This window comes from Lipotes vexillifer, unplaced genomic scaffold, assembly GCF_000442215.2.
Source record: "Lipotes vexillifer unplaced genomic scaffold, Lipotes_vexillifer_v1.1 scaffold2194, whole genome shotgun sequence".
NCBI lineage: Eukaryota > Metazoa > Chordata > Mammalia > Artiodactyla > Lipotidae > Lipotes > Lipotes vexillifer.
Genome location: NW_006777784.1, coordinates 196,520 through 220,349, shown reverse-complemented (window position 1 = coordinate 220,349; position 23,830 = coordinate 196,520). Strand labels below are relative to the sequence as shown.

General features: G+C 38.3%; 1 protein-coding gene across 1 annotated transcript in view; it reads right to left on the bottom strand.

Annotated features, from left to right (window-relative positions):
- MYO16 (myosin XVI) overlaps window positions 1-23,830 on the bottom strand; it is a 463,256-nt gene that overhangs the window by 245,124 nt on the left and 194,302 nt on the right. Inside the window, exons 13-17 of the mRNA XM_007451283.1 lie at window positions 19,964-20,091; window positions 18,645-18,653; window positions 17,421-17,517; window positions 11,647-11,764; window positions 1,087-1,234 (exon numbers count right to left, since the gene is read on the bottom strand). Coding sequence (XP_007451345.1) covers window positions 1,087-1,234; window positions 11,647-11,764; window positions 17,421-17,517; window positions 18,645-18,653; window positions 19,964-20,091 — 500 coding nt within the window. The remainder of the gene's footprint in view (window positions 1-1,086; window positions 1,235-11,646; window positions 11,765-17,420; window positions 17,518-18,644; window positions 18,654-19,963; window positions 20,092-23,830) is intronic.

Here is a 23,830-nt window from a genome sequence, read left to right as displayed (position 1 = left end):
CCGCCAACCCAGACAATGGCGACCACAGATATTGTTCTGTCCCTTCTCGGACAGGTCTAGGGGTTCCACTCCATTAAGACCCCATCGCCCCTGGAAAATCCCCCGTCTCTCAGCTTGCATTTGACATCTCCACCTCCTTGTCCAATCAGCTCTCCACCTTCAACTCTCAAACAACATGATTGGTCCTCAGGCCATGCATCCTTTATTTTCTCTTACCGAAGTTCTCATAAAGTCATGACCACTCACCCCATTCTTCTCGAATCCAATAACAAAGAGCCAGGAAACAATAAGTCAGGCGTCAACAGATATCTGAAGCAAATCCACGTCTCTTTCAGAGTCCAGCTCCTCCCTGCTTTGCCAGGAATGCACTACTGTGTTTGGACCCGCACACCCAGCTCCCTCTCTGTCCTATCTCTCACCCACTTCTCCTCTGAATGGGGTCTACTCTCCTTATTGGCTCGCTCCCATCCTATCCAAATCTGGACCAGTCCTTGTGGGAAGACACACCAGATCAGGCAGTCGGCGGAAATGCACACATTGCAAAGACACCCCTCAGCTCACTGTCTTAGGACTCCTCCCCTCTGCGGCCCTCCTGTGACCAAGGCATCCTCGTTTTAACAAACACTTTCCTCGTCCATTGCAGAAAATCAGCCCCCCAGTTTATGTGTATTGTTCATCTTAAGCCATTATGTAATCTCAGCTGTTACTAGTGAATCATAAGTGCTCAAATATTATGTCCCATTATTTCAAAAGACTACTGAAAATTAGGAATGCATAGCTAACGTTATATCCAAAATACAGCAAAGGAATATAAAAGTTTATATGTGCGCTGATTTTTTATTCTGATCTGAAAACTAGGAAAATAGAAACATAAGTTAATACACATACACAAAACGTCACCTAAACACTCAATAAACGGTAATAGCCCTGTTATACAGATAGTTCTAATCTAACAGTATATCCATTCATTCTCCTAAAAGAAGTCACCATTTCTTCTCTGAAAAATAAGAAGAAAATTTAGGACCGCTAAAATGCAACCACAATTTGAAGGCAGAACTACCAGCCTGAAAACGCATAATCACTTACCGATGGGCACATAAATTGTTCAGGTGGAGTCCATACTTCTCTTCAGCAGATAACCCATCCATCAACAAGGAAAAGATGAGAAAATTGCTCTGGCCAAGAGGTTGTGAAACAAGTCTGGATTTCTCTAGCATATATGTATAAATTCTGGCTGGTTAAGAAAAGAAAAGGGATTCTGTCAAATGGCATTATTAGTTTCATTTCCATAAATTTACACAGATTAATTAGAAGAAATAATAATGGAGCTTCTTTCCAAGCACAGACCTCTTAAAAACAAAATAATAGACATTATTTTTAGAGAAATTTTTCAAGTCCAGAAAAATTAAGCAGAAAGTACTGAGAGTTCCAACATACCCTCTCTCTCCCCTCCCTCACACGCTGTTTACACTATTATTAACATCTTGCACTAGAGTGGTACATATGTTAAAATGAATGAACCAATATTGATACACTATTATTAACTCAAGTCCGTAGTTTACATTGGCATTCGCTCTTGGTGTTGTACATTTCTATGGGGTTTGAGAAATTTGCATGTCATGTGTGCACCGTTACAGTATCATACAGAATAGTCTGCCCTAAAAATCAGTGAACCACCTACTCACCCCTCCCTCTCCCCCAACCCCTGGTAACCAATGATCTTTTTACTGTCTCTATAGTTTTGCCTTTTCCTGAACGTCATATAGCTGGAATCACACAGTATGTGCCCCTTTCAGATTGGTTTCTTTCACTTAATAATATGTATTGAAAGTTGCTTTTTTGGTCTTTTCTGGCTTCATAGCCCATTTTTTATTAGTGAATACTATTCCATTGCATGAATATACTACAGTTTGTTTATCCATTCAGCTATTAAAAAACATCTTGAAAGATGTGAAAAAAATAAAATAAAATAAAATAAAAAATAAAAACATCTTGGTTGCTTCTCGTTTTCGCAATTATGAATAAAGCTGCTATAAACATTTATGTCTCCACTGCGTGCAGATGTGGTTTTCAACTCAGTTGAGTAAATGTCAAGGAATGTGATTCCCAGATCATATGGTAAGAATATGAACAGCTTTGTAAGAAACTGCCAAACTATCTTCCAAAGTGGCTGCACCCTTTTGCGTTCCCATAAGCAATAAATCAGAGTTCCTGTTGCTCCAGATCCTTGCCAGTACTTGTTGTTGTTGGTGTTTTGGATTTTAGCCATCCTAACAGGTGTGCAGTGGTATTTCATCCTTGTTTTAATTTGCATTTCCTAGATGACGTATAACGTGGAACATCTTCTCAGGTGCTTATTTCCATTTGTCTGTCTTCTTTGGTGAGATGTCCATGAAGATATTTTGCCCATGTTTAAAACTGAGTTGTTTTCTTACTGTTGAATATTAAGAGTTCTCCATATATTTTAGACAATTTTTTATCAGATATGTCTTCTGCAAATATTTTCTCCTGGCCTATGGCTCATCATTTCATTCTCTTAACAGTATCTTTCACAGAACAGAAATTTTGAATTTTAATGAAGTTTAGATTATCAATTATTCCTTTCATGGATTGTGCTTTTAGTGTTGTATCTGAGAAGTTATTGCCGGGCTTCCCTGGTGGCGCAGTGGTTAAGAATCCGCCTGCCAATGCAGGGGACACGGGTTCGAGCCCTGGTCCGGAAAGATCCCACATGCCACGGGGGCAACTAAGCCCGTGCGCCACAACTACTGAGCCTGTGCTCTAGAGCCCGTGAGCCACAACTACTGAGCCACGAGCCACAACTACTGAAGCCCGCGTGCCTAGAGCCCGTGCCCCGCAGCAAGAGAAGCCACTGCAGTGAGAAGCCCACGCACCACAACGAAGAGCAGCCCCTGCTCACCCCAACTAGAGAAAGCCCACGCGCAGCAACGGAGACCCAACGCAGCCAAGAATAAAATAAATAAATTTATTAAAAAAAAAAAAAAAAGTCACTGCCAAACCCACAGTCATGTAAAATTTCTCCTCTATTCTCTTTTAAAAGTTTTATAGTTTTGTTTTTACATTTAGATTTATGATCTATCTGAGCTATTTTTGGTGATATCTTTGTGCCTACATTCGTGGTTTTTTTGCCTGTGGATGTTCTGTTTTTCCAGCATAGTTAGTTGAAAAGACTATCCTTTCTCTATTGAATTGCCTTCACTCCTTTGTCAATGATTAGTTGACTATGTTTCTGTGGGTCTATTTCTGTGGTCTCTATTGGTGTTCCATTGAGCTATTTGTCTATTTTTTCACCAGTGCTACTGAATCACTGTCTTGATTACTGTAGCTTTACAGTAAGTCTTAGAGTTGGGTAGGGCCAGTCCTCCAATTTTCTTCTTCTTTTTCTGTGTTGTGCTGGCTATTCTGGATCTTTTAACTCTCCATACAAACCTTCTGCCAATATCCACAAAGTAACTCAGGGATTTTTATTGGAATTGTGCTGCATCTATAGATCAAATTGGGAAGAACGGATATCTTAACAATACCGAGTCTTCATAGCCTTCCTATCCATTGGACATTGAGTGTCTCACCATTCAGATCTTCTTTGCTTTCTTTCATCAATGTTTTGTGGTTTTCCTTATGATGATCATGTGCATATGTTGCTAAATTTATACTTAGGTATTTTTGTTTTGGTGCTAATGGAAACGGTGCTGTGTTTTTAATTTCAAATTCCAGTTGTTCACTGATGATATATAGGAAAGCGATTGACTTTTGTATATTAACCTTATACCCTGAAACTTTGCCACAATCACTCATTAGTTCCAGGAGTTTTTGTTGTTGTTGCTGTTGATGATGATTCTTTTGGATTTCTAAAATCAAATCAACAAAGACAGCTTGATTTCTTCCTTCCCAATATGTGTACCTTTGTTTTTTTTTTTTCTTTATCTTATTACATTAGCTAGGATTTCCAGTATGATGCTGAAAGAGAGTGGTGAGAGGGGACATTCCTACCTTGTTCCTGACCCAACGTATACTTTTGTGCACAAGTATAATCTGAAACAAGACATGTCCTTGCCTATAACAAAGCCACCAAAGTAAGTATTAGAATTTTCTTGATTAATGTCTCAAAATTTGCAGGTACATATTGCTCGGGTATATATCACTAGACATTGATTTTAAATGCTCTGCTGTAGACATTAGCAAGAATTACTGTCAAACAGCTCAGAAGGTTTTTATAGCTGCACTAATAGGACAAGAGATACGGACAATGGTCTTTCACTGCTGGAAACACTGGAAGAAACTCACTGCAGCAAAGGCAAATACTATGTGAATTCATGAAGATACAATTTAATATACAGAATGGTACTAAGGTTTCAAGACCTAATATACTGGAATTATAAGAGGGAGCTAAATCGTGGTTTGTAGTGCAGTGGTAGATAATGATACTGGTCCTTCAACAATAAAGTTTACATTCTAGTCAGGGAGGAAATAAGTAATGTGTCTGTAAGCAATGCAGGCACAATGTGAATAGTGTCCAGTCATCTTCCTGGTTTATTGTGACCTCACACGTATTAGTAGGACTCATATCAAGGATTCATTATTTGCTCCTCTGCCTTTAAACATCACAAAAGCAAAAGAAAAAATAACCCACATCGTAAATACATGTTGAAATTTCGTTCATAGTACGTGAGAAATGAGGAAAGGATGCAATTTGGGAATCACAACCCCAGTTTTGCTTCAAAGATAGGACTGGAAATTCAGAATCTAGTGTTAATCAGAACTTAGGACCATATATTTGGCATGCTGAAAATCCTACTGTTTCTGGAGTATTGTTTTATTTGAGTTTAGGTTTATTCTTATCATTATGAATGGTCAGTAAACAGTTATGTACTTGAATTTTAAATGCAACTGTGAATTACTATAGTTTTCCACTTTGAAGTAAGAATTCATGGTCGATAATTTTGGGGATCAAAAAAATAGCAGTTTTAGGAAGGAAAATGAATTTAATTTTTCCCTCCATTTGAACTATAAACCAAATTTTGTGTAATGAGTCTACTGCTAATTATTCCAGAGTCCAGCCTCTGAAAGCAAAAAATGTGAGGTCTCCCAATTTGGGTTTTACATAGCAAATCTACTTGAACAAATGGAACCACTATTGCAGTGCTTTGTTCCTATAAATTTTGTAAGTGGTCAATTTAGTCAGTCAGAATGATGATCAGTGCTTAAAATAAAATCTCAAAATTAATAAACCTTATTAAGAAAAGTTGTCTCATTAGACACCTTCTAGAAAAGTTATCAAAAGTGCATAAAGAAAGACTCTTTCAAAATACCCCTTCAATTAGTGGCATTAAAGCCAGAAGGAGATGGTAAAATTAGAATGAGGTGGTGTGGTTTCTTTTCCATTTCTCCATGAGTATTTAATCAGGTGGTCATTTCGAATTGAGGTCTTAATTATTCAATTTTCTCTCCTACTTTTTCCTTCTTAAGCAAAATGCTGAAAACATGTTCCATTTGTTATTGATAATATTAACCCTGAAGTAATTAACTGCTCAAGAGAATATTTCTAAAAATCTGTACACATAGGAAATAAACTGTCATAGCTGTCCCCACTGCTATTTTCTGGTCACCAACTAACGGAATATCAGGTGAAAATGGAGGGCTAAGTGGCGACCTTCTGACCATCAAGCTTCTATACTCAGAGAAAAGACTGACCTTATGCCCACTTGTTCAAGCCAACACACAAGCTTAATTTAAAGCAGCATTCAGAACTAATCAAATTCCACATCACAGAGTGACTTCAATACCTTTCATCTTTCAAAAACAGTAACATCCTAGTTAGCTCATCTCCAGCAGTGAATAATATTGCTGTGGATTAGAATTTTGATCAGTAGGTTTTTTTTTTTAAAGTCCATCTTTAAGGAGATTTTAGATGGAAGAAAACAACCAAAAATTCAAAACAACCAAAAATTCAAATTTCTGTGAGACTCTAATATTCTTCTGAATGGGGAAAATGCAGGCCTTTCTGCTGTGTTTAAAATCAAACTGGAATAATGGAAGGAAAGTGATAGGTTTTGAAGTTAAAAATGTTTCTGACTCATTCAGGCAAGTGTCCATGCACAGAAAGTTTCTACTAATTTCTTGATTTCTGAAGACTTGTACATTTCTTTAAAATATTTTATGTCAGAAATATTCTTGACTGCAAGTAAACTTGTGATCCTCCATCTTTCCAGAAATCTATGTGAGTAGGTCTTCCAAAAAGTTTCTCTACTGAAAAAATATATGTTTGCAGATTATATGTAACATAATATGCAGTGAAAGGATTTTATAGAGCTATACCCATTTTCGTTCAAGATGAAAGGAGATGGAAGAGATAAACCTCCCTCTCCTTCAAGAAGGTCAAGTGCTACAGGTGCCCTTCCACTGGCTTCCAGAAACTTCCAGAACCCACTCTCACTCTGCCCACCCAAGTGGTTATCAGTATATGACTAATAAGATCTCTTCCCAGAAACGCCCATCATGCCTTCAATCAGCAATCACCAAAAGCACATTGCTGATTAATTAATGCAGCCAAATAGTCTCTCTTTCACCCCCAGGCACTACTTTTGACTCACTCTCCAGGATCAATAATGCCGGGGGGTGTTACAGGTGAAACGGAGCCTCAATCAGGAGTCCAAAGTACGGTCCCCAGTCCTGAATCTGATACTGGCATCTACATGTCCCTCTCAACTTCACTTTCCCCATCCGTAAGTGGGGACAAAAAGAAACAAAGATCCCAGGCTTCCCGGATCCCAAGAGGAGGAATCACCGTTTAAAGTACCTACTGTGTACCAGGCACTGTGCTAGGTGTTTTTCCAACTTTGCCTCATTTAAATCCTGCTGCAGGCCTTTTCACATTTAAACCCAACTGGCTTATCTCCAAAGCCCAGGCTGTTTGCACTAAAAGATGTTGTTCTTCAAAGGAGATGCAATCAATTAAAGCACTCTGAAATATTTTTTTAATTTTTTTTTTCATTAAAAAAACATTTTTTTAAATTTTTTGGCCACACCGCATGGCTTGCAGGATCATATTTCCCCAACCAGGGATCAAACCCAGGCCCTCAGCAGTGAAAGCGTTGAGTCCTGACCACCGGACTGCTGGGGAATTCCCGGAAACTTTTTTTTTTATTGAAGTATATTGGTTTACAATGTTGTGTTAGTTTCAGGTGTGCAGCACAGCAGTTCAGTTTTGTATATATATATATATATATACATATATATATGTATGTATGTTCTTTTTCTGATTCTTTTCTATTACAGGTTATTACAAAATATTGAGTATAATTCCATGTGCTATACAGTAGGTCCCTGTTGGTTATCTATTTTATATACAGTAGTGTGTATATGATAATCCCAAACTCCTAATTTATCCACCCCCTTCCCCTTTGATAACCATGTTTGTTTTTTATGTCTGTGGGTCTATTTCTGCTTTGTATATAAGTTCATTTGTATCATTTTTTTTAGATTCCACATATAAGGGATATCATGACATTTGTCTTTCTCTGTCTGACTTACTTCACTTAGTATGATAATCTCTAGGTTCATCCATGTTGCTGCAAATGGCATTATTTCTTTTTTATGGCTGAGTAATATTCCATTGTGTATATACCACATCTTCTTTATCCATTCATCTGTCTATGAACATTTAGGTTGCTTCCATGTCTTGGCTATTGTAAACAGTGCCGCAATGAACATTGGGGTGCATGTATCCTTTTGAACCATGTTTTTTCTGGATCCATACCCAGGAGTGGGATTGCTTGATCATATGTTAGTTCTATTTTTAGTTTTTTAAGGAACCTCCATACTGTTCTCCATAGTGGCTGTATCAATTTACATTCCCACCAACAGTGCAGGAGGGTTCTCTTCTCTCCGCACCCTCTCCAGCATTTATTATTTATAGACTTTTTGATGATGGCCATTCTGAAACTTTTAAAAGAACCGAGAGTATAATACTAAGGATAGTTGACAATGACATCAATGAAGATGAAAACTATTTATTTGTTTGTCTAGTTAAAATCAAGGTTTGAAAAAATGAAATGCCAACATCTTAATATATTTTCCATCTCTTTGTGTTCACTCTAGGTTTTAACTTTCCCAAGTAGATAGCACAGCCTTGGCATATTTATTGGGAAACATCTCTGACTGTTAGTAAATTTCAATTTCCACTTCCTAAGCCTGGGTGTCTTCAAGGCACAGAAAAGACAAGGAGTCAATTATTCTTCCCTTCCCACACGTGGGTTCTGGGTCCTCCTACCTTTGTAGACCCTTCAGCACGTTTCTGTTTTGCCAGTCTCCACACTCAGGAAGCAGATAATGGTTCTACCCTTAGCACACACAAACTCTCATTATGAAGAGAATCGGCTCTAATTTACAAAAAAATAATCCAGAGTTAAACGTTGATAACTTTCCTTGACTACTGTACACTCTCAACAGTAGGTGTTCTTTGCTGGCATGAATGAGTTCCCGAGGCGTTTACACAGTCCCCTCCCTGAACTGAATGGTGGCTGCTTCGCTGTGATCGCTCCCCAGTGCCACTCCTCAGTCTGTAATCCAACAGATACTGAACGCAGGCCTACTGTGCGCCCGGACAGACAAGCGCTCTGCCATCAGCAAACCTGTATCCTAAGAGGAGCCACAGACAACAACCAGACAAATGGGAAAGGACGCTCTCAGATTTTGACAAGTGCGGGGGAAGAAATAAGGGGGGAGACTTGGTCTACAGTCAACAGAGTTGGAATCAAGGGAGCATATTAGAAACAGGGGCTTGGGGAACTTAGAAAGATTACACTGTTAAATAAGTAATCAGATGGGAAAAAACCCTGGACTGAAAGCCCAGGTTAGAATGTTCTTTATTAATTAAACTTTCTTCAAAATAAGAAACAATCCTGACTTTCTGTAGCTGATGTTTCATAAGACTAAGACTTGTATTTTCTTTGTTACAATTGGTGGTTGCATCCCTGATCAAGGAGTTGGCATTAAATTATAAAAGTATAAGCAATAATGTCGATAAAGGAAATATACAGCATCTATCAACCTTAAAAGTAGTAAGATAATATTCCCTGTACAATAAACTCATTACAACTATTTTATGTGTTGATAATTTAAGAAAATCTAGACTACCATGAAGCATGAAATCAACCTGTAACCTACATATATTTTACCTAATTTGAGGTGTAAAAACCTTAGTCCAGTTTGGTTTACTATTTTAGTGAACACTTAAAATTCAGAAGGCTTTTACACAGGACTAATTTGAAGGACTCAGCTGTCTTTAAAAAACATGTAAAGTAATTTAAATTGATACTTTTTAAAATTTTTCTTTCAGAAAAGGATTCTTAGTGATGGAGTTATTCAAAAACATCCCATTGACGTACAGCTTCTTAAAGTGTTTTAACAGTGCCTGTTTCTGGAGGTGATGATGATAAGTTTTCTTAGACTGAGAATAATTTTGAAAGGTAAAGACAGACACAATAGATCTCTCCTTATTCTCTGTCGTGGGGTGAATTGTGTCCCATAAAAAGATATGGCTAAGCCCCAAGCCCCCATACCTGTGCATGTGACCTTGTCTGAAAATGAAGTCATGTGCCAGGCGGGCAGTACGTTGATGCTCACAGCTCTTTAACAATTCAGAGGGTGTTTCAGGACCTGGAAGTGCCTCAGATTCATCTGTATGAATATTTATTGTCACCCTGTCACAGTGTGCAGCCTGCAGAGGCTGTGTGAGAGGTGTTTGTGGGTCTGATTATGCTGGAGCTCCGTGGGGCTGCCTGATGATTAACAGAAGGCTCCACAAGTAAGCCTTCACCTTCTGTTTTTGTGCAGCATACAATTATTTTCTAAATTAACGTTCCTGAGGAGGACATGTTAAATTCTATCCAGAAAAGAAAGTAAACAAAATTAGGAATGGATAAGACCGTCAGAAGCCACTTATCTTCATCTTGGTAAAGGGAATATTGAATCAAGAACAAGCTGTATCAGTTTCAGGTGTACAACAAAGTGATTCAGTTATACATATACATGTATCTATTCTTTTTCAAATTCTTTTCTCTATTTGGTTGTTACAGAGTTGTTAAATCAACTGCACACCAATATAAAATAAAAAGTTAAAAAAAATAAGTATAAACTTTACAACCCCAACATAATAAATAAATAAAATTCTTCCATTTTTTTCCAAAAAAGAACATGCTGCATCTCCTCGGAGCCAATTGTGCATAAGCCCTAGCATCCGGCTTTACTTGGGTTGGGCTAGAACCGTCCCTCTCAAACTTCAGCGTTTGTCTGAATCACCAGGGAATTCCCAGGAATTGTTCGAGTCCCAATCCTGAGGTCTGCAGTGGGGCATAGGAGGTTGCATTTCTAACAAGCTCCCAGATTACACAGTGTCCTTATTTATCTTCGGGTCCCCCTGGAGTAGCAAGGGGCTCGGACGTGCAACCTTCGGAACCCCTGAATCTCCCAGTTGCTATGGCTCCAACCCTTGGTGCTGGAAAGCTCAGGGGAAATTATGCTCACAAATGAGGTGGCCAGGCTGTGCCCTCCACTTGGAGGGATAGTCTCACTGGGGTGTTACAAACAAAGATGTGAAAACCAGAGTTTGAGGCTCAAGACATTTCTCCTCTGAGGTTTTCCTAAAATGGTAGATCTTCAAACAGAGCTCTTAGCCATGGAGTGAGAAACAAAACAAAACAGCCTTCCTATTGCAGAATTTAAGCCTCTAACATCAACATCTAAAATTATCTTTTCTGACCCTTTTTATGCATATTTTTTTACCAAATTTCATTTAGTACTAATGGGATTTGGACATACCTTACTGCAAAATACAGGTTATTTGTTTCGAAACTATGGTCAAAAGTGACTTTTGTTTCCTGAAGGGAAGATAGTGCAACTTGAAACACCAAATAAAACTGATCTCTTTCAGAGATAATTACAATTGTTTGCGTGCTAACAGCTGTTAAAAAAACTTTTGAAAATACTCTATTCCTCCAAGTAGATTCAGGCATTCTAACTCCAGTTATATTCATGTTATTAATTTGCAGGGATAATCTGTTTTGATTTGAAAGATGTAAAATCCCAAGTGAATTCTAAACTAGTTGAATTTCAAATAAGGGGTTTTCATGAAGTACACATTAAATATTTAAATCAAATAAGAAATAGTTCTGTTTGGGTTTAGTTGGGTGATCATTTTGATTTTTTGATTTGTTTTAATTCAATCACTTTAAAATACAGTTTTATTTAAAATAGATTTCAACGTATCTTGCAAGAAGGAATTATGTACTCAAGTTACACATTATTTTGATATTTAAGTTTGTTTCTGTGTTCAGCAAGTGTGATTCATTTCAGCTATTTTTGGTTTGGTTTCATATTATATAGTTTACACAAAAATTGCCTTGAAAGGTTCACCTTGCATTTCAGAATATTCTTCAATTCACAATAATTTTAGAACTCATAACTTGACACCTTGGGTGTGCACACTGATACACCCACATGTGGGTGCGAGCGCACACACACGCACACGCACACACACCAGTCACTGTTGCCAGTCACTGGGTGCTTGGTGTTTCTCTGCCCCCTTCTGGTAGCTCCAGAGATCTCCTTTGTTAATTTTACACTTACCTCCAGTTAAGTGTTTTTTCCTCTCACAGAACTGTAGTTCAAAATACTTTATGAAGCAGCTGGACAGGTCATTAAGAGTGGTCTTGGCATGTCCAAAGGCTTCTAAGATGCTCATGACCTGTAGCAAAAGGGAAACATTTATTGAGTTACGCATCTGTTTAAACAAAATTGCGTAATAATAGCAGAGAGACAGGAATGTTCCCTCAGCTAAGAGGTTCTCCATTGTTCATACAACACAATATTGCAATTTTAAGGTCATTCTTTTCTCAAATGCAAACTGCTAGCGTTCTCCCTCTCAAAGGGTAGCTAACAGTAACAGGATAATTTTGCACAGAGCACGACTCCCTTTTTTTCACTAGCCTCTCAGTGTAACACACACACACACACACACACACACACACACACACACACACACACACAACTCAGCACATGCTATTTGGGCTTTTTAACTTGAATAGAACAGTAGAAGTGCTTCCGTGGCTTTGGAGGGAGGAATTAGGGTTAATATAAGCAATCGTCAGAATTTCCTTTGAAAATAACGAATTCACTTAAACATTTGTTTACAACCTTCTTCTGAACCCATATTTACTTTGCCACATACTCTTTTGCACCTCGAGTCCCTAGATAACCCTCCCATACCCTGTTTTTGCTCCATAATAAGAATTCTAGATGAAGCCGTTGGATCCAGTGTATCTTATCACGAGGTGCTCTTGTAGAGATGGGTGTTTGCAGCTTTAAAATGCTGTTAATACAGCTCCACAGATCAACCCTGGCATCTGAAATTCTTCACATATTTCCTTAAAGATTGACTATAGGATGAAGGTCATTTTTTTCTCACAACCGATCGTGCCTGTGATAATGATGATGGCCAAGCAATTCTCCAAAATGTATGAAAATCTGGAAGGTTCAAAGGTACTTTTCTGTATCTTTCAAGATACTGACATCTTAAATGTAGTTCCTGCATCAACCACAAGATGGGCACTATGATACCTTATTGATACACCTGGTGGTGGCTTATAATTTCTGATGATAGTGTTTTTTGAGACTTTTATTCTAAATTAGAAAAAAAAAAGTTTGCTGCTATTTTTTAACTTTCTGGATACTGCTCTACTAAGGCATTCAATTCACCTGGGAGTATTTTATATTTTGAAAGATTATAAAACAACACTTGGATTCTAATCACAAGTCACCGTGCTAAACATTGTGGAAACAGCGAAATATATTAAAACGTCTGTTTTTGAAGTTTGAACTTTTGGAGAGAAACACTGAATCTTTACAGAAACCCTATGATTTAGGTCTCTTTACAATAACCTAATTTTAAAGATCATAATAGTGCACTGATAGTAGTAATGGCAGAAATGTTTCTGAAAAATAATTTGAAACAGTATTTATGAAGGTCCTATGTTTTGCTTCTTTTCCAACAATATGAAATAAATATACAGCAAAATTAATAGTGTAATTATATCACATTTTAAATATTACAATAAACAATTGTTTAAAAATTCATGAATAAAATAACATTTTAAAATATTCTGGCTTCTAGTTGGTTGGCATTGTATCTGATAACACACTAATTTCTTATTATAATAGAAAATGAATATAAAAGATAATGACCCACGCCCAGACAGGAAGTCCAGGGTAATGAACGGCGCGATGCATGTGCTCTGCCCCCCCTTTCCAGCTCTGCTAATGACAAGTTCTACCACCGTGACAAGTTTCATAAATTCCCAAACCTCCTTTCCTTTACTCTAAGCAGAATAACCCCTTCAGTGGTTATCAGAGTCCGGTGTATGAAGCGCTCAGCTTGGTGCCTGGCACATGGTAAGCATTCAACAAATAGCAAAGATTAGTTTTGCTTTCGTTAATAATAGTAGAAAACATTTATTATACTTTATTTACTATGTGCCAGGAACTATATATATATAAAGTTATATATAAATTAAATATAACCGTACACACACATTCATATACATGTATGAACGTATATGCGTGTATATGTATAAATAACTTCTTTTAATTCTCACAACTACTGTCTCCATTTTATAGAAAAGGAAATTGATGGATTAAGTAAATGTCCCAAGGTTCAGAGCTTATAAATAGTGGAGCTGGGATTGAAACCCGAGCAATCTTTTGCAGAATCGGTGTGTTTAATCACCGTATCTGAATAACGATAAAGACATATAAGGCAGAAAATTAGCATAAACCTAAAACTACTGAACAAATATAAATACATGGCATTCTTTCATTGTGCACTGCTGGTCCACGATTCAAGATTAAACTGAAATGAGGTGTTCTTTGTTTTTTTGGTTTTTTTTTAATCTTTAATCATCCATTTGCCCAATAGGTGGCGCTAAACAAATGTGTTAAGAGAAATACAGAAAAAATGCAAAACCAATACTGTTCTGCTGCTCAACTTTAAAACAAAATAATGAGAATATTGTGCCATAATAAAACTTTAAATAAAAATATAGGCAAAGGGAAGTAAGTATACATTTCCTCAGTATGTACTGTTTCAAATTTTATTGGCATGATTTGTTCCTATTTTACATTGGAATTTTTTTCTATAAAATTTTCATAGTTCTGCCACTAAAAGTTACGTGCTCTTATCCTGGTAGTAGGTAGTCAGCTGGATTTTCTCAGAGTAAAAACTTGTAGCCTCCTCAATAAAAAATAAGGGCTTAATCAAGGTGACCCCATCACTCTCTGTGAAAGCAGTTGCTCAATAAATATTTATTTAAGTAATTTAAATGCAACTGAATGTCTTAAAGTTGAAACTCATTTGGGCCAGAATTAGTGAAAAGTCCCAGGCAACTGTGTTTTTTCCCAAAACATGGCTTTTATGTTCCAATAAACCTACTGCCATGGAAAGTCCCTGCTTCCACAGTTTGAAATTCAAATACAGCGACTAGAAACAACCACCCCCTTAACTGATCTCAGCTGTTTTGAAATGGTCCAGGGAAACAAAAGCAGTGTCTACAGTGACAGGATTCCAACCCATCTGCCCATGGAGTCAAGTTCACTCTGAAGCCCATCGCAAAGGCAGAATGTCAACCTAGGTAGACTTTCAAGACGGACAACCGAAGTATAAGATCAAAATCCAGAAAAGTTACAGCTGTGTGTCCTTTAAAAATATGTGCATTACCTGCATAAAACTACCAAAAATCATCTCTGGAGCTCACCTTCAGATACCAGTTAAATCTCTTTCTCTCCCTCTCTGCACCCTCTGTGGAGAACACTGCTCACCGTGATAGCATGGAACTTAGAAATGGCCAGCTTCCTCCCAAACCCCTTCCCTTTGTGTTTCCCACCCCCACCCCACCCCCGACTCCGGATAACAACCTTTAATTTATAAATCTTTAATTCTGCCATCGATGTAAACCACAAGGAAAATGTTCTCTACGCCTCAGTTTCTCCACGATTCTGTGCTGAAGACCATCCCGATATGTCCTTCCTGTTACGTTGCTACCGTTCTACTGTTTATTCTTTGGAAACTGCTCATCAGCATGACCTTCAATGACTGTTCTTCTCTCACATTATGCTAAGATGTAGGGCAAAATGATTTGGTCCAGACTCAACCAGTATCTCCCAGTGGAAGATACCATGTGTCTGTTTGCCGTGCACGTGGCCCCTCGGGGCAGCATCTTGCACGTGTCTGCCCTCTGGCACCTCCAAGGGGTTGTTCCACCATCTAACTCTGCTCACTCGCTCCTCTCTTTTCAGGGCCACCTAACGAACCTTCCTCTCATCTTACCCTGAACATAAAGCCTTCTACTACGTTGCTCTGTGTATCAAGGATATTCTTTTCTACTCACCTCCTAAATACAATTTTTCTTTCATGCAGAAAGTACTGGCCCATCTCCTAAACAGACATAATTTCAGTGAACACCTGTGATGTTATAATGATTTACAGTCAGTTCATAACTTTTTCCAATGCGTGTATTTTATTACCGCACAGCACACACACTTGGATGCTGGGCAAAAACTGTGGCTGGGTAATTTTCAAGAATGTCTTGTACACTGAATAAATGCATGTGGATGATCATTTAAAGGGAGACCAAAAAAAGCATGATGGACATGAAGTTTAAGCCATACTCAAACCTAAGAGTGGAAATCACTTATTTATGACACCCTTAATTTGCCATGAGAAAGGGGTAAAATGAACAAATGAATTAGAAATAGTTTCACTTGAAATTTGCATTGACATTATAATATGGATTCCCATATGCTAATTGATTTGGAAGAGTTATATCTACCTTATCCAAAAAAATGCAGCTTAGAATGTATTCACTACATAAAGCCAATTTACATAAAGTAACCCAATTTACATAAAGCCAATTTACATAAAGTAATCTAGAATGCATTTTAGAAGTCACACTCTGCTCTTTCTCAAAGCATTGTTTTAATAAATGAGTGCTTTAGTCTATAATTTACATAGAGACTACAGTTTCTTGTCATTACAATTAAACCAGTAGATCCTGTTATTTTTTTAGGTAACCTGGGTCTACTTTATAACCGCATTGCTTTATAGATTCTCTAATCCTTTAGTGTCATTAGTAAGCATATTACAATATCTGAACAAAGAGTTTACACTACCTTTCCCAAGTTGACCCAAAATGTTAAAATACTTTGAGCTGTGCTGTAGAATTCTGCACATGCCCAATATATAGCTCGAGTTTAATAAATGGTTATGAATTAAAGTCATTAATGAACACACACAACACCATAGATGCATTGTAGAGTTGATTTATCATACATTCTTTGTAAAGAGAAGAAATGAAAAGAGAGTTTCTCCTTCTAATCCGCTGTGGGCTGGAAAACACCTGTTAACAACACTTGCTAGAACAGTGTGAAAACATCCGTCTACTTGCAGGTGTCTCCTTGAGTCAAATGTCTGAGTTTTATCGTGTGAAATTTGACCTTTCCCTTAGCTGCTAATAGGGCTTTGTGGTTCCTCATTCAATCCTGACAGTATTTTCGGTCTATGAAGTGGCAGGATAAGGTGTCTTCATATAAAAGCAAATGTTACTGCATATAATTTAAAATCAGTCTTAATTTGGGTGAAGGGAGTCAAAAGGTACAAGCTTCCAGTTATAAGACAAATAAGTCCTGGAGATGTAATGCACTGCATGGTGACTACAGTTAATAATAGTGTACTGTATATTTGAAAGTTGTTAAGAGACTAGATCTTAAAAGCTATCATCACAAGAAAAAAAATTTGTAACTATGTATGGTGATGGACGTTAACTAAACTTATTGTGGGGTGATCATTCTGCAATATATGCAAATATCAAATCATTATGTTGTATACCGAAAACTAATACAATGTTATATGTCAAAATATCACTTTTGGGGTTGAAGGTTTATCACCAGCCTATTAATGTCATCAAAGTTGACTGTTACCAGTTCTTTTACATACATTGAAACTTTATTATCACCTCTCAGTAATCCCCCCACAGAAGTTGCTTATCTGGCCAATCCCACCAAAGTGTCACTTTCTATGTAAACAACGACAGACTCTAACTGTATTACGTATTTTCAATCCAACTGTTCAGAGCAAATACAAAAAGAGTATGACGTTCACAATATTTTAAAATATATACAAGAAAATAAACCTTGACGTGAACAATATTCATTTGCACCGGTCTTTTTTTCTTTCTTTCCACAAATTTTGGTCAACTTATGGTTAAACTGATGGCCTATTAAGATGCCCCCTTTATTTGTAAAATGCTTTTTTCTTGCTTCTCCATAGTTTCTAACCCAAGCAAGAGACTTACATGTTTAAATTTGGAATCGAATATAGGCCTGCTGGAACCAGACCTACAGGCGAGGTGTCTCATTATTTGTTTGCTGGTTTCAGCCTTCCCAGATCCTCTTTTCCCCCCAAAAAAAAAAAAAAAAAAAAAAAAAAAAAAAAAACAAGTTTACGGTTTTGGAGAACATAGTAAAAAAATTAAATAACCAGAGATCATTCTCAGGCACAAAGAGGGTGAGGAAATGACCTGGCAACAGTTGGTTTTTTTTTTTGCGGCACGCGGGCCTCTCACTGTCGTTGCCTCTCCCGTTGCAGAGCACAGGCTCCGGACGCACAGGCTCAGCGGCCATGGCTCACGGGCCCAGCCGCTCTGCGGCACGTGGGATCTTCCCGGACCGGGGCACGAACCCGCGTCCCCTGCATTGGCAGGCGGACTCTCAACTACTGCACCACCAGGGAAGCCCTGCTCTTCATTTCTCGAAACATGAATGAAGAAATCTTTTTTACAGAATAAGTGGTTGATAACATGGCATTATTAGCCTTTAAAAATGTCCCAAAGGAATATTAGTTCTGCAGAATGTTAACAAACCTTACTATTGTTAGAAAAACAATTCCATGAGCAAGTACATGTAGAAACAAAGACAAACAGGTTTCCTCACTGAAAGAACATGCTAGGCATTGTGAACTCTGTAATCAGTAGGTTCCCAAAGGATATGGATTCACTGGCCCCTCATAGCTTCGCTAAGGTCCAAAGTCTTTGACAAGGATTAAGTGGATTCAATGAGAATTTAGTAAAGTCCGTGGATTTGTAACCATCATTTTAGGTGAGTTTGGAGGGACCTCTGCAAGCCTCCTTAGGTTAGCGGCGCTGGGCGAGCCATGCCCTAGAGTCTGGCTGTGAGTGTGGATAACCTTCACTCGGGCTCAGAAGCCAGACTATTGGGCTCACATCCCAGCTACACTAACTATTTACTAGTTGGGAGACCCTGGACTAATTAGCTAACCCTTCTAATACTCAGCACCTGACACACAAAATGACAATAATAATAATAACGATGATACCTATCCTACAAGGTTACTAAAGCAATGAATAAGATGATACATGGAAACTACCTAGAGGAGGGTCTGGCACTTAGCAGGTTCTCAATAAATATGAGTTGTTATTATTGTCAACACTATTACACACTCCCCACCATCTCATGATTTTTTTATTTATTTATTTATTTTTTTTTGCGGTTACGCGGGCCTCTCACTGCTGTGGCCTCTCCCATTGCGGAGCACAGGCTCTGGACGCGCAGGCTCAGCGGCCATGGCTCACGGGCCCAGCCGCTCCGCGGCATGTGGGATCCTCCCGGACTGGGGCACAAACCCGCGTGCCCTGCATCGGCAGGTGGACTCTCAACCACTGCACCACCAGGGAAGCCCCATCTCATGATTTTTAAAAAGTTTCTCTTTTTGTCTAAGTGAGACCAGGAAACCCAACAGATAAAGCAGATGAAAGCAGAGTTGCTTGATTCAAGAATGCCTGGGTCCCCCACCCCACCCCAGGGGACACTTCAGAACAGGTGTAAAAACAACCATTTGCACACTATTTTGAAAACCAGAACACTACAGTTCGCAACCCATCGATGTGACCCTCCATGGAATTTTTCATTAAATTAACAACATAAAAGTATATAAAGAAGTGCTTATTTAAATATTTAAATATTATCTGGGTTCTTTCCAGGTTTCCATAGTTACTCTTTTATCTCACTTTGACTCAGGTTGTGCAAAGCTTTATTCACACATTCAGTTTTCAACCAACACTACTGTTGAAAACTACGCAAAGCCAGGGGTATTTATGAAAGTCTCCCTCTTGTGGCAGTGTGGTCTGATATAAAACACAGTTCTCAACGCAGATCTTATTTTAATACCTAAATATTTCTTTATTCCTCTATCAATATATAATCACATTTCATCCCTACTTCTCGTGGTACACTTCTTTTTGACGTGAAGAATTTTTGCTCCGATCTAAATGCTCCCTCCTGAGCATCTTGGTATTTATGAGCTAATATTACCATTGCATTTCACTAAAAAATTACTTTGAGTGTATAATTTTGTTGACATATGAACAAAGGTATAAATACCTAGAAGCGGGTGGGAAATCCCACATCTGCAAGGTCGTGCATGGTATTTTGCTCAGCACCACATTTTGGAGAAGGGTGGTACTAGTATCGGGTGCCTCTCTTTCCCATGTTTTCTAAGGTTTGAAAGCAAGACACTAGTTCTAAGCTGTAAATCTTCAAAATGAAGAAAACACTGGATGACTCTCACAAACATAATGTTGAATGGTTGAAATGAGTTCCAGGTTCAGTTTGTTGATATCGATTCAGCTACGCTCAGCGCCATTTCTAACAACTAAGGTGTTTCTCCTTTGTAACGAGTCAAGTGTACTCACTGCACACTTAGTGGACCACAAACTGGTGAGGGAGTAAATAAACGTAAACCGGAAGAAATGAGGATGGTTTTACCGCCAAGCCCTCAGGGCAGAACTGAGCCTGGAGCTGGGGTGAGGGACAGGCTCACCTGAGAATGAAGCACTGAGGTCTCTGCTCCTGGAAAAGCTGGTGGAAGGCTCTCTCCGCACAGGAGAAAATGTGAGGTGGCAGAGAGGGGCAGGGCTGCCCCGCACTGCCCAGGTACAGCTGGGAGACCTGGAAAACAGGGCAGCACACAGGCAGGAATCTCCATGAAAAGGGTTCAGGATCCTCTGCCTCAGGATGCTACTGACATATTTCCCATACACAGAAGCATACACATCTCTAATTCTGAGTCTCACTTGTAAACAAAAGATCTGCACAATGCTGTCCTTCTCAGCACATTTTAAGCATCCGTAATGACAAAACAGAGACATCCATCTGAGCCTTCATTATTTGGCTTGCAGGCTTTAAATCACTTGGCTGTCTTCAAAAAGAGCAACTCCCCAAAATCCAGTTCAGTAGCTATCCATGAAGTAAGCTGAAATGGTGGCAATTTATACCAAATGCAATTTCTCTCAGCAACATTTAATTTCAGTAACATAAGATGGCAAGGATATTTAATTTGAAAAGAAAGCAGTTGCATCTGAAACATACGAATTTACAAATTTCTTGGAAAAAAGACAAAATGAACTTGATTTCAGGGCAATGGTGATTTTTAATGATCGCCACGGTGATTCAGTGCTAGTATTTTTAGTCCTTTCGAGTTTCGAGTGAATTGCGTTATATTCGAATCAAAACTAAAATGATAGGAGGACTTGTGAGTCATGAAGAAATATCAGACAAACTTAATTTTTATTCTGCAAAATAACTGGCTTGTATCTTCAAAGATGTCAAGGTTGGAAAGTTCAAGATAGATTGAAGGACTGTTCCAAACGGAAGGAAATTAAATGCCCAGTGGTCAGCGCACCCTGTGATGCTGGACTGGATCTTTGGTTGGTTGGGCATCACTGAGACAATGGAAAAGACTTGAATGAAGCCTCCTGATTAAATGGTAACAGCTCTAATGTCCCGATTTTGATGACTGTATGGAGGTTACATAGGAAAATGCCTTTGTTTGTAGTAAATACACAGTACATGTACTCAAGGTTGATGGGACAACATGCCAGCAAATTACTTTAAAATGGTTGAAGGAAAAAAGTTGTTTGTACTAATTATTTGCAATTTTTCCATAAGTGTAAAATTATTTCAAATTATAGGGGAAATAATTTTTTAAAGTAGGATCAATGATCTATAGCTACAAGAAAAAATTGGGTGACTCTCAGAAATATAATGTTGAATGGAATCTATCAGATACATATGAGAACATACTATGAGATCCCATTTACAGAGAGCAAAAAAAAAAAAAAAGCAGGTGAAACGAATCTATGTATGCTATTAGAAGTCAGCGTGGCGGTACTTTGGGCAAAGGGTTAGTGACTGGAAAGAGCAAGTGTGGGCTCTGGAGGCTGGGAATGTTCTACCTCTAGTGCTTGTGGAAAAGTACACTCAGAGATGAGCACCTTCCTGTATGCATTATATCCCAATAAAATCATCAAAAGCGTAAGTCATTAAACATTGCGGTTCTGGTGCAGAGAGAGAGAAAAAGGAACCGCTGGAACAGACTACAGAACTCCACTCAGGCCTACACGGTGAGATTTGGGGGCCACAGGGGCTGGGTCACTTATCCTTAAAGGAAGCTGTCAAGAAAATTGATTATTTGTAAAGGAAACGAACATCACTATCTCATGCCATCTGTAAAAATAAATTCCAACTGAATTTAAGTTCCAAATATGAACAGCAAAGCTTAACACATTTAGAAAAGTATGTAGAAACAGTACTCATGATTTGGGAGTAAGGGAATAGGGGTCAAAACACAAATTTTATTGGGAAAAATCCTACAACATCATAGCTAACAACTCCTGTTCAATCACAAACAGCATACATATAATAATAAAAAAAACTTCAGGCGAAGACAGAGAGGAAAGTAAGCTGGGCATACGATCAATAAATCACCAGCATTTTATAAATGACTCTCACAAATCAGTAAGAAAAATTGGAAACAAAATAGAAAACTGGGCAAAGGATGTAAGCGGAAAGGAAAGGCCAATACATGTGAGAAAAGATGAAACAACTCTCTTCGTAACCAAGGAAATGCTATTTCAAACAATAAGGTGATATAGTATGCAGGAACTATTGGTAACTTTATCAATAATAGCTTAATAATGATGGCGATGGCCTCACTTGCTCTGTGCTTGCTGCCTTTCTCAGCAGTTTACACTCACTCATCCAATTCTCCTAGAAACCTGAGACTTGGATATGAGGATGATCGTCCTGTTTTACAGATGAGAAAACTGATGCAAAGAAAAATTAGTGACAGGTCCAAGGTCACATGGCAAGTTAGTGGTGGAGCTTGACTTCGAAATGAAGTTTTCTCTAGGGCTGAAAAACACGTGTATAATACTGAGTGTTGTTCTAAGAAATTCTACGTGTAATTTGGCAGTAACTTCTAAACTTAAGGAGGTAGGTTTGACTAGCGATCTCTCTGTAGAAATTCTCAAACATGAACCAGGAACTACACACCAAACAATCCTCAGTACTCTCTGTAAGAGCAGAAAAAGAGAAAGTAATTCTATGATAGGGATTAATGAATAAATATAAATAATTGTGTATTAAAACAATAAAACACTATAGGGTATTTAGAATGAATTAACTAGACCCCAACCTTTCATCATGGAAAATTTTTTTCTTTTTTTTTTTTTGCGGTACGCGGGCCTCTCACTGCTTTGGCCTTCCCGTTGCGGAGCACAGGCTCCGGACACGCAGGCTCAGCGGCCATGGCTCACGGGCCCAGCCGCTCCACAGCATGTGGGACCTTCCCGGACCGGGGCACGAACCCGTGTCCCCTGCATCGGCAGGTGGACTCCCAACCACTGTGCCACCAGGTAAGCCCCATGGAAAATTTTTGAAAGCATAATGATTAATGACGATTTCTGTTGTAAAAGAATATAGTCAGTATATTCTCTGAGTAAATTAAAACAGAAAATAACGGCATATGCAGTTTTTATTGCATATATTTGTGATGTATACAGAATGAAGAGACAGAAGATTGGATAAAAGGATAACTGCGGTGATGTATACGTATAGGTGATTCACTTTGTTATACAGCAGAAACTAACACACCACTGTAAAGCAATTACACTCCAGTAAAGATGCTAAAAAAATCTATTAACGGATAATAAAGAACAGTACATTTTAAAAAAAAAGGGTAACTTCGGGTAGTGATTGCCATCTTTTGTGAAAAGGAACAGGCTGAAGTGGAACTCAGTCTGTGTTGACATTACACAGTGTCACTTAATCTCAGATACCATGTGATTGAACCATACCTTTATTTTCAGTACCACCCAGAAAATAACATTACAATTAAACTAGCACACAATGTCTTGGTATCACATCTTTAAAGCTGCATCCCAACCTCAGGAGTGCATGTGAAAAAATACGGCACTTTTTATTTTAAATTTTTTAAGAGATATGACACATGTATGGGGGGTGGGCACACATTGTCTATTACGCTTGAACTTTTTGCATTTTGAATTATTCCAGAATTTAAAATAAATATAAAAGATATTTGAATGATAGTGACGTCTACATGATAATTCATAAGCCAGCTAGGAAGGTTTAGCCCACCTTTGTTTTCTTGCAGGATAAATTTCTATTTGGGGTTTGTTTGGTTTTTTTTAAACTTGCACTAACACTCTTCCACTTTCTCCCCAAGTCCAACCTGGCTCTAATCTAAGTTTGACAAAATGCTTTTAAACTCCATTTGTTTTTGTAAAGTCCTACTGAGGATTTCGATAGATGTTATCAACAAAGTGAGACCCAAGAGACCCAGGAGCATGCCTGAGTCTACGTGTAGGTGGGGTTCATCTCACATTCC